The sequence below is a fragment of the Ammodytes marinus genome (assembly GCF_949987685.1).
Source record: "Ammodytes marinus genome assembly, chromosome: 24".
Classification (NCBI taxonomy): Eukaryota; Metazoa; Chordata; class Actinopteri; order Uranoscopiformes; family Ammodytidae; genus Ammodytes; species Ammodytes marinus.
This window is the reverse complement of record NC_137228.1, coordinates 4375718-4388059: the sequence shown is the minus strand read 5'-3', so window position 1 is coordinate 4388059 and position 12342 is coordinate 4375718. Positions and strand designations below refer to the sequence as shown.

The window sequence follows — 12342 nt, the reverse complement described above, 5'->3', positions numbered from 1 at the left end:
GGAGCAGCCCTACAGGAGGAATCCAGACTTTCTCAGAGAGCTTACAGATTCAAACAACTAACCCTCAGGTCACTGTGAGGGAACTGCTGAAAGTTGGGTAAAGGAGAATAAATAGCATTCATGGGAAGAACTGGGGTTTGAATAAATATATAACCAGAATTCCTTTTTATTTAATTAGTGCTACTTTCTACATCCATTTTTAGATGCTACTAAAACCATACAGTACACAATTCTATAATTTGTAGGAATGTGACATGGATTCAGAAGCATGTTGTTTCCTGAGATGCTGTAAAAAGCATGACCTTTCTGGTCTGGGAGCTGGAGCAGGACAGTGGTTTAGTGGTTTAACTCTACGGCCACAGGTTAAACATTTTGTTGGCAGTCGGCCTGTTGGATAACATAAACTCGTGTAAATGATTACATGTTTAAAAGACCGTATTAAAGAAAGCCATTTGATAACAGTTTCAAGAGGCCCTTAAAAGAAGATACAGATTTTTCATGTCAGTTTTTAGGGTGTCCTAAAAGCAAAAGCTCTGTCCCCTTAACTTCAAAAATTCAGCATTACAATTTGTAATTGTAGATAAATAATGTGAGTTAGCTTTAAACCACTTCAGTCCCAGATAGACCAAGTGCTAATAGTCAATTAATGATAAGACTTAAGCTTTCACTTGTATCCACTGGTTTTGATTATGATGTAGTGTGCTGGTTAGGTTTTGCACTGGTTTCAGAAACCTGGATAAGACCCAAGCTTGGTTTTGAGAATTTTGGAAAGGCTACCTTGACTACTGTGGCATGTAAACACCTTATTGTGGTTTCATCTGAACATTATTTGGTGGTCCAGAGTCCGGTTCTTGTGGCTGAGATGAGAGGCAGAACCTTAATACTGTTAGATTCACATGCTGTGATGTAAAAAAAAAAAAAACGGTCCTCAAGTTCCATGTAAACATCATATACTGCATAAGATCAAAACCGGGATGAGAATCAAACCTGGAATGCTAGTGCACATGCTGTTGAGTTTGTATAAAAAAAAACAGTGTTTGAAATATAAAGGAGCTGAGTTCAGTGGATAAGTTGATAGGCTTTTACTGGTCTGCTGAAGAACTCCAGTGCCATGTTGATTTAATAAAATCACACCTCGTCCTCACTGGGACTCCCACTCTCTCTCACAGTGGATTGATCCTGACCCTAGCTTGACTTCCAAAGCCAATAAACAGCTATCACATGCTGATCAAGGAGAAGCGAAACTGTTACTTTTGGCTCCCTGTTCTCTGCTTTGATGTAAAATCACCAGAGGACCTTGGCTGATAGACTAAATATATACAGACATCTGCACCTCACTTTATTCATGTTTTATGTTCTTTGCAAACATGTTATCTTTTTTCTTCTTTTAACAGGCAACTGTTGAGAGAGCCATGGTAGACTAATGAAAATCGGCTGGCGTTCAGTGATTGATTTCACGAACAGCCAATTGGAACCCTCCTACCTACAAAATTGGTTTCACGTAAACCAACAGTGTCACTGCTGCTTCTTCATTTCATTAAATGTACCAGGCGCTTCAGTCCTTTTTTATCCACCTCTTGGATTGAATGAAAGAGAATCAGACAGGATGACTTTAGATCCAGAGCCATGTGTGTAGCAGTGCAAATAGTTCCACTTTTCATCGAAAGAAAAGAGTATAGAGGGGAGGAAGGAGGTGGCGAGAGCAGAAAAACAAAGCATGTGCCAGATGAATTAGTGAAGTATATATCATGGAAAATGACTTCTTTACAAAGCGAGGGTCATGTACCTGTGCTGGATTTAAGAAGCTTCTATGAGTTATCATGCTATCATTCCACGCTGTCAGTGCCTTATTATTTGGAGGATCAGTGACGCTCGTATTATATTTCACTCCTAACTCCTTTTTCGGGAACCTTCCACTGCAGCCCTGCTGGGCCCACTCATAACTGGGGGAGTTTTTAGGACTTCATAAGTTTTCCCAGAGAATAAGCCACAAGACTGATTTAGCTGTAATCTTATCCTATGTCTTTATAGAAGCCAGATCTGGTGCATCGCGGGCTGCACAGTCAGACTCTGAGGTATACTATAATATGAGCTGTGGAAATGACAGTCACCTCTTAAGTTACTGGGATACAGCTAAGGAGATGAACTATTGTAGACTCTTTATGATGTACAACAATAATTCAAAAAGACATTAAAGGTTCTGTAAAGGTGAAAGGATGCAGGACAGAACTGCACTGGAAAAGAGCTGCCCCAGTTAAATGATTTTATAAAGTTGAGGCTAAGGCTTAGGTAATGCTGGTTCAGATATAGTTCGTAAGATGTGTTTTTTCTGACCACGTTGGAAAAGTGTTTATACCCAGTCCGCATAATGTTGACTGATTACAGGGGAATATGCCACTTTTTTCCTGCAAGGCTATTATAGAGTTGAACTTGGTGGTACATTTATAAAGGTAAATAATTAATAATGGGAGGGGAGAAGTTGTATTGCATATTAATGACAGGGTAAAAGGGTCTGCCCTTAATACCCGGGCCCCACTGAAAAAATGCATTAAAGTGGACCTATTATACTTTTTGACTTTTATGACCTATAAACGTTGTTATAACGATTTATAGTCATGTTTAACCATACTAGCGTATCAAATAATTACGTACATGCATTTAGACGTATTCCCTGCTGACCGTCTGGGGTGGCTGTGCAGAGCACTAAACACTAGGGCAGCCGGTCGAGAAATCACGTGACAAATCGGTTCAGAATTTCCTGATAATTTTGTCGTCACGAAAAGCGGATGTTTCCATGTATGGTAATGCTGCTCAGGCAAGCTCCGGCCATGCCCCCACCTTCCTGCTCTGAAATCTCCCCGCGCGCTGCTGAAAATGTTCCGGAAGGAAGGTAACCAATCACAACGGAGTGGGGTTTGCAGGAGGGGGGGGGGGGCGGAGGGGCGGAGAAGCACAAAGCCGAGTGTAGAGCAGACTGCTGCAGCTCGCTAGGGTGAGAGGAAGAGTGTCCCGAAAATCTACATGGTTTTGTTTGATGTGATTCGTGTCAGGTTGCTCTATAGCAGTTTTTAACAAGAAATTGAGCCCAGAAAAGTAGTATAATAGGAGATCTTTAAGTTGGGTTTGGGGAATATTCCACAAATGTTGTATTAACTGTAGAGTTTGAGCATCAAAGTGGATATTGGTTTTAGCCAAGACCAATTGGAAGCAAAGAAAATAAATAAATAATAAATAGCTCGCTCCACCTATTCCACTGTTTCCTTGTTGCTATGGGCGTGTCGAGCCATGTGACATTGTTCCAGGCTGCACTTCCTGCTGGTATTGGTACTCTTCGAGCCAATTGGGGAAACCCAGAGTGAGTCTGGAATAATGATCATCTTCTTCACTGAAATTTTTTTGTACAGCATGGAAAGACGAAACATTTACCCTCATTTGCATGAAGTCCGGTGCCGCCCGCTGTCCCACTACGCCTAGAGAAAAGCTGCACCCGCATCCCGAGGGGCGAATTTCTAGTGCCATGCCTTGTTACTGGGTTTTTCCAATAAAAAAAATAAAATGCCACCTAAAAAAAAGGGCAGATCACAATATCCAGTTTGAGAAAGCAATTGGTTAGTGGTAAATGTGGTCTGTGTTAAAACTATTTAATCAAAGAAGAAATTTGAATGCTAGTTGTTCCCTGGAGGAACTCTTGGAGCAGAGTCAGTTGGTCATGACCTAGTATAATTTAGGATAAAGAGAACGAGACAGAGAGAGAATCGCATGCAGACAGGGAGAGAGAGAGGGGGGGGGGGGGGGGGGTAGCTGTAGTGGTTTGGAGCATCCGTCAAAGTCAGGTCAATTTATGCTGCTAAATTCTTCAAGGCGTCTGCTGGAAGCTGGAGGGGGGCAGGAAAGCATGCTTGTTTACCGCTGATGAGAGATAATTTCATATTCTCTGAAGCCAGAGTCACCTGATAGTCACTCACGTATGAAATATTGCGGCCACAATCACAGTGGGACTCTAATGACATATCAGTCTGCTGCAGTAGCGGGGCTACTTGTATACCTTGCGGCTGGATGGGTCAATTTAGATCACGTTCAGAGTATAAATTAATCAGGGAGCTGGGGGAGCGGGTTTCAATTAAGGAAACCTGGATTGAATTGTGCTTGTCTATATAGTGGATTTTCATGAACTTGTACCGATACTGTGTCAAGCCCATGTATTATTATATCTATCTTAATAAAAATGACCTTAAATCTGTTTATATGTGAGGGTGCAACCAAATGTATTCCATGAATGCAATGCATCTGAGCAAACTCATTGGTGTAACTTAAGCTAATAACACACAACAGAAATCCCGATTCATGCGTGGCGTTTTGTACCAATGCATGAGAAGCAGTGCGTCGACTTATCCCCAAATGCAGATGTCAGAGCAGGCTTTCTGGTTATCTGATCCGACACATAACATGGCAGATCTATCTAAGAGGAATATTGCACGAGACAGGAAATTCAAATGACTCTACTTTTCATTTAAATGGTATGATGCATGTTTTGTGTTTGTGTTTGGCGTGTTGTGGAACGGATACATAGGAGATTTAGAGGAAGTCCAAAAGGCCAGTCCATCACACACATGGCCATATGTGGCTTCGGACAACTAAGCTATCAGAATGGCTTCTTATAAAGGAGCTGCCGTTATAACGTGTTGTTCTCCCTGCCTTTGGGTGACACATTGACAGATGTACGAACGTCTGTCGGCAGGCGGTGGTTAAACTGCAGCTCAAGTGAGAAAAACTATTTTGTTCTGAGCGTTGGAAGATTAGTTGGTTTGTGACGGAATGTAAACTTGGCAGGCATCCGGTTACCGTTTGGATGCTGCTGAAGGTTGTTTTAGAGCAGGGAAGGAAGAAAAGAGAAACCAGGGAGGACATACTATAGTAGAGTCACAGAAACACAGACTGCAGTAACTATAATGATGATCCCTTGACATTTCAATCCAGCACCACCAGACCTTTTAATCTTATATACTGTAGTATATCTGTATTTGAATGGAGGAAGGAGCATGTCATTGTTCAAGGAATATAACAAGTATGTAGATTGGACATTCTGAGCTATAATAACATAGAAGTATTTTTTTTTATTGTTATTTTTGAAATTCCTATTGTTTGTAGTGTTCCTACTTCTACATGGGACAAAAGTATTGAGCTTGGAAACTACACTTCCCATAATGCTTTGGGGGATGCAAGTAAGATGTATCATGGTACCATGGAGTCTGTGAGCTTGGTTTGGGTTACACATTGAACCCTGGATTTTTAACCTTTATTTTTTTTATAATTTGAATAATTCGCACCATTAAAGCTAATTCTGGAAACCAATACCTATTCCTGGTACTTTCATGGGTCTTGCTGTTCTGGTTTTGAACCCTCATGGTTGAAGGCACTTACTGGAAGTTGTTTTGGATTAAAGTGTCCGCTGATGTCATGTTACTGGTATATTTTTTGGTATACACTGTTTGTATAATTTCCATGTTTAGACTATTATCTGAAAATAAGGATTGTAATTTCTGAATGATATTTAATGTGACCAAATTTCATGGGTGCTACGCTACCAATACTCTCCTTTTCTAATCCAGAAACATCTGATGCATTAAGGCACATATTCCACTAACCAACTAATTTAAGTGTCTTTTTTCATGTTCAATTTACACAAAAACTACTATGCAATTTAGTAATGCAGGTCCCTCAAGTTGGAGAAATGACCAAAGACGTTTAAAAACAGGTCAGTAGCAGAGGCTGATAAGGCGTCCTGCCTGTAAATTCATTTTGTAAAGCTTCAAAACTGAATACTACAATTCCCTTGATGCAGCCCTGTCTGACATGTCCATATCCTTCAAACATCACGCCTCCAGTCTGGCTTTCTATTAAGATGTTGCACTCTACGTCCAGTGCTATCACATGAGTCATTTTCACAAACTTCTCCACAGCCACAAAATACTTTTTTTACTCTTGTCACAGACCGTGTGAACCTCCCTTTCTTACACTATTCGAAGATCATTGTTTCATTTCAATCGTGTTGCTCCCGATTGCAGAAAAATTCCAGCAGCTAAGCTCAACCACAGGGACTTTCAGGGACTTCATTTTCATTTTATGTGTGAGTGAGTGGGTGGGTGTTTCCCATGTGATTCGCTACATCTCCGGAGCTGGAAACTCATCATATAAGTTTATCTTGCCGCCTCTGTTAATTACTCCTGACCAGCAAAATGTGGCGAGAAACACATGTTCCTGATCACAAATCAAGAAGTGCATTGACAGCTGATGTGATGAAGACGCAAACAAAGTGTCGAGCTTCAGATCTGAGCGACGCTGGGACTGGGCGAGGCCGTCCCGTGGGTTTGGCTTGGCGCGGCCCGAGTTAGCGCTCGCTAAAGGAGATGTCGCTCAGCGTGGAGAGAAAGCACTCTGTATTACACAACTTGATGAGAAGTCAAAGAGGGTGGGAGAGGAAAATAAGCCGTAAATAGAGAGACCGAGCTGATGAAGAGAGAGCTGGTTACCGGCTGTAAAACGCGAACTCTGGCTGAACCCCCCCCCTCACCCTGGCGGCCTCCATTGCAGCCTCAACGGGACGAGGCATTTCGGGTACGACTCCGAGAGCCTGACATGCAACCGACAGCAAGACATGATATCTTATTTTCCTGAGCCCTGTTGACACAATTTTCAGCTTTCCCCCTTTTTTTTTTTCTCCTCGTGCCTAGTGAGAGAAGTTGCTGTGTATGAAAAGAGAACTCGCTGCAGTCATCCCCACAGATGTTCGTGCAGCTCCCTTCACTTTTAATTCCAATAATTTTCCGATTGTTTTCATGACGGAGGATAGAGACGTTCCCTCTTGTCAGAACTCTTTTTGATGGGAAGAAATCCTTGACCCTCGAGTGCCTTCCAATGAAGCCGAAGGAACACGATTGCATGTGCATGCAATTGTATCTGTCAATCTCGGCATGAATATAAGACATGTGGACAAGCCTTCACCATATATATGATTCAGTACGTGTGTGTGTGACTGAGAGGGAGTGGGAGAGATAGTGTTGCAGCTTCAGGTCATTCGCGGTCCGAAGCGATTAAAGTTCACGTTCATAATATACATTGCACTTACATTGCTGTAACGGCTGAGAGGTGCAGATTGCCTTTATCACACTTCATCTGACAGCGACGCACACATCAGTGGAGGACTTTTCTTTGATTATCGTATTCATGCTAATTCGAAAAGCGAGCGCCGAGAACGGTGTCGAATGGATCCCGTGCCAACGTGTCACCTCCCCGCAGCTGTGCTCGCCTTTGCCTTTCGCTGACAGGAGCTTCAGCAATTAAAGCTGAACAAATAAATGGCTATCACATCACATGGGGAGGTGAAATTGGCCCTCTTCAAGCATATCAATCAGAGCAGATGTGTGTTTAGATAATGGAAAGACCACAGCAGGGCACGCTTCTATCAAGTGTTTCAGAGCTGGACTGTTTCTAGAACAGCTGCTTCACTGCGGAGGAGTCGACGATACAGCAGTGAGTATAGGTTCAAGGTGCCTCATCAAAAAATGCTTTAAACTGATTGGCCATTGATATTCAAACTTTCCCGATGTCATTGTGGTCTTTTGAGACGAGTCAAGGTCTTGTGAGGGCTGCAGCTCCCAGTCTATTTCATCCAGGCATCCTTTTGGTACACGCAGTACTTATACTTTGAGCTGGGCCGGCCGCCTGTGGCTATATGCACTGCTCCCTACCAGGGCCACAAAGTCTGTTTGCCATCCAGCTAAGATAGTAAGTAGAAACAGTTTAGGTATAAGCAGCAGCAGCAACTTTGAGAGCTTTGCTGTATACTGCCACAACTGCACATTCCAAATGGAGTCTCGGCTGGGTAAGAATGCATGTGGTGCTCGCCAAAAAACGAGGCAAATTAGCATAAGTGCCATGTTCGATCCATCAGAGTGGGACTCAAATGGCTGCTGGTCCTCATCCCATCCCACTTTTGCGGCGGAAGTCGTGAACTCTGAGAGAGGCAAGAGGGAGAGGGAGCCTGTTTAAGTTAATATTGGCTCTCAAAGTAATTTGGAGCAGATCTTTTGGAATCAGTGAAAGGGCTTAGTTGTAATTCCCTTTCATGCTCATCTTCTATCTCTGAAGTCACCACGGGGGCCTTAACAGCAGCATAAGGATGCCAGATGGATTAGAGGGATTCTCTCTCTCTCTCTCTCTCTCTCTCTCTCTCTCTCTCTCTCTCTCTCTCTCTCTCTCTCTCTCTCTCTCTCTCTCTCTCTCTCTCTCTCTCTCTCTGTGTTTCAATGGCAACATATTTGGTGTACAGGGACCCAGAAGGCAGATGACAGAAGATCAAATCACACTGGTTATTTCTCAGCGTCACTCTTTTCTTGCCTCACAGTAACTTACTCAGATTTTTTATTTAATTTTTTTTGTACTCCTGGATCTTGCTGAACTGATTTCCTCCTCCACAGAACGACTTGCTTTGAATAGGATGACACAAGATTGCTGGGGCGCTACTATTGGTTGCAGTTAGACTTGTTCTCTTTTTGCTAAATTCATTTAAAACAGAAAAGTGCCTTGGGCTTTTCTGTTAGAATCCAAGTTTTTCCTCAGTCAGCGCGGTCTTGATTTCTTACAGTTGAAATCCTATTCTGAATTTTTGGTGCTCAGTTAAAATCCAAATAGTTTAGAAATAAATTCTTTATAAGACATGGAACACAATGTGACCAGCCACAGAAGGGGATACCCTGTGGGGAATGGAGTTTATCCTTCTTTGACCACAAACTCCATTATAGTCAATGAGTGCCAGGCATTTCAATCCGCTCTTCCTTTGAAAACAATGAAAGCAGCATCACCGCTGCATTGCATTTGTGTCACAGAAGGGGTCATATGAAAAAATTGAGTCAATATAAAAATTCCTCTAGGGAAGTGCTTCATTATAGTTTATTTATTTGAATATATTTGAGCTTGAAGTAACAGCTCTCTTTATGAAACAACACTGACTTATTGCTGATGAGCTGTGTGTTGCTTTATATGCTCCACATGGTAAAGCATCCTCCCTGAATGACAGCTAGAGGTTACATGTTGAGTTCTAACATGGAAAATGCAGAAAGCTAGGGCACTGCGGGTCGTAGTCAAATGCCCCGGGTTCTGTTGGGCTGGTTATGAGGATCCTCATAAATATCTCTCACCAGCTCATCAGTTGCATTGTGCCGAGCCTGAGCTGTGGGCTGGCTTAGACGAGCTGTGATGGATGCAGTGTTACACGGTCCCTCATAGTCCCACACTGATAACACCAGAGAGGGAGTGTGTACAGGCCAGGGACAATTCTACTGAAGTTTGTTACCTTTGAAAGAATCATTTGTTATGTGTTACTTACAGTCTAGTTTGTTCAACTGTAAGCAAGGCAAAGGGACAACTTGCTAGCTATGGCCAAAGAGAAATAATACACCTCCTGGTCCACCATGCAATATTTATATATTTATATTGTGTATTTAAATTTAAGAAGAACAAGTGGTTTTTCGAGTTACATTCTTGAACTATTTCTACCCGGGCGCACTGGCCTGCCAAGAAATTGTTCTTCCACATAACTCGCCATAAAACCACAAGTTGTCGTTTTTCCATTTTTGGGTTTTCTACCAATGAAACAAATAAGATATAACATTTTAATAAGCAACAGATGCTGGTTGGCAGATCATTATTATTTTTTTTTTATATACCTTTTGTACAATACCTAGCTAGATGTTTCCAGTCTATAAACTAAGCTAAACTAACTGATGCTGGTTCCAGCTACATATCCAGCATACAGACATGAGAACGGTATCAATGCTCTTATCTAACCCCTTTAAAAAGTGAGTGAGTGAGTGCATTTCCCAAAATGTTCAACATTGACTGACTGAAAACTGTGTTTCTCCAAAAACATCCTTACTTTACCAAGTGTTCGATAACATCATGTGGGATAAGTTTTAAAAGGATCCACAAACCCAGCATATGAAAAACATGCTAATTTAAAAAATAACTGTTTGGCAGTAGGAGCACAATGGACTGGAGGGTTGCCAGTTTGAATACGTGCTTGGGAAATCAGGGAAGCGTTATCGACTGAGACATGCTAGTCTCTCCCTGTGAATAATAACCAACACAAAGCCCCTGAGCAAGGCAAAGACCCAGCAAAGTACTAAATACCTGAGTGCAATGCTGGTATTTTCCCAAAGCTTATGCTCTGGAAAAAGAATATTGTCTTAGCTGACTGTCCTGTTTAAACGCATGCTTAAAAAGGTAGACTCTTAATGTGACAACCACTAGGTGCTTGTGCCAAAATGTATTTGCTGCAGAGATGTACCCCCCGGACAAACGTGAAATCCTAGAGTCTGTTGCCATCTCTCCTGTCATGCTGCTTGTGAAAGAATGATTCGCTCCCGTCCGTAGCTACATTTGTGACAAGGGCCGCATCATCAGGTCAACAAATTTACAGCTGTTGTTCACTGTAGCGGTCACACACGGATCGGGGGGGGGGGGGGGGGGGGGGGGGATCCTGTTGCTTTATTGTCAGGATTTGTGTTGAGACGGGCCAAGGTCAAAATGTAGCCGATTAAGCCTGTAAGATAGCTTGTAAGCTCCAAATCGTCCACATGAATTGGCAAAGGTGCTTTTGGCTGACAGGTAGCGCCAAAATAGCACCTGCAGCCATCTAAACTGCATGGATATAAGCTGGATGATTTTTTTTTTGCAAGGGGAATACACATCAAATTTGGTTGTTGCAGTCGCTTTACATAAAATTAAAATAAGTTCAGAGAGCTGTATTGTTTTGCCAAGGCCGCCTACGTTATCTTAGACAACGTTTTCCAGGGTTTGCTTCGTCCACTGCCACCTCTAACCTCCCCGGCAGCTCGGCCCCACCAGGTGGTTTGACTTTGCAGCCACTTTTCCACTTGAGGACTTAATGCAGACACAGAGGCCCAGCTGGAACCTATTAGGCCCCATGGCCCAGCCACCTAGGCTTAAAACACAACACCAGCTCAATCAGCTGGTACGGGAGGCCTCCAATGGACAGGAGGCTAACCTCTGTAGAATTCCCTGATGTCTTTCATTTCTTTGTTATAGGCTAATGAATTTGGCCATGTAGCATAATATGAGTATCATCCTTTTTTAGACAGTTTTTAAAGAAAGGCAAGTCTATTGATAACATATTTCCCCCAAGTGTTGATGCATCGATTCCTGAAGATTATCTTTAGGTAATTGAGTATACTTGGCACTAGTATTTAATGGTGAAGTCAGCGATTCTTGAATGCTTGTTGTCAAAATCACTATTTGTCAAAATCAGTAAATATCTCCTCACGATCTGCTACCCGTGTGTACGCTAATTAAAAATACAGTGTTAATACATAGCCTAGGCTCTGTAAACGGGTATTTTGCTATAGGTAAAGTGGGCTCCCTTTGTTTACCAAGCCTAGGCTGTCTATTATACCAGATTTTTTTTCGCACACACAGTACGGACAGGTAGAAGATCGTGAGGAGATATTCATTGGTTTTGACAAGTGTTATCCAGAATCACTGACTGTACCTTTTAAGTTAGTAAAATAGATGGCATTTGTTTGGCATAATTTCCTTCAATATAAGAATTGTATCTGGCTCTTGATAATTGGATGATAATTTCAGTCATCAGTTGGTCCGTTTGTCAATTTTGCTAATAGGAGCTTTAAGTTTGTGTTTTTGTCTGAGAGAAGACTGCATACCGGTCAGCTAAAATATTACCAATGCAACCTTAAGCATTTTAGTTAATGTAAAATGTCCCATATCAGACCATGCATAGTATACACAAAATGTAATCTGATATTGAGTCAAGGTTCATCACTATGGGACTGATTGTGTTTTGATGTGTTTAAAGATCAAGGTTTGCGCAGATGGTTGTCAGGTCATAGAGGGCAGCTTTCTGTCTCTCACTCTCTCACTGGCTTTCTGCTGTTGTCACACCCACAAACACAGGCTGCTTTAGCCTTTGGCTGACCTAGCGTTGGCATGTTGTCAGTTCATACAGCATGTGGCACTCATGGTAGCACGTCTGTTTCATTGACTTATTAAACTATATATTGAAATAGCCAAGTGAAGGGTGTCATATGTGTAGGCTTATTTTAGAGATGTTAGCAACAATTTATTTGCAGATATTAAATAAAAAAAGGAATAAAAATGAAGCTGAATATGTAACATGTTCAAATGAATGTCGATATTGTATCTGTGTATTTGTTTGCATAACAATAAAACAGTGCAAAATATTTTAAAAATATTTAATTAAAATAGGAATTATTTAGTCCACTTTGCAGGTGATTTTTTAATTTTATT

General features: G+C 41.8%; 1 protein-coding gene across 1 annotated transcript in view; it reads right to left on the bottom strand.

The window, feature by feature from the left end:
• LOC307269643 (L-threonine 3-dehydrogenase, mitochondrial-like) overlaps positions 1 to 12342 on the bottom strand; it is a gene marked incomplete at its 5' end in the record, with an annotated part of 98355 nt that overhangs the window by 77959 nt on the left and 8054 nt on the right. Inside the window, 3 exons of the mRNA XM_080052640.1 lie at positions 6572 to 6631; positions 9198 to 9292; positions 10881 to 11002. Coding sequence (XP_079908766.1) covers positions 6572 to 6631; positions 9198 to 9292; positions 10881 to 11002 — 277 coding nt within the window. The remainder of the gene's footprint in view (positions 1 to 6571; positions 6632 to 9197; positions 9293 to 10880; positions 11003 to 12342) is intronic.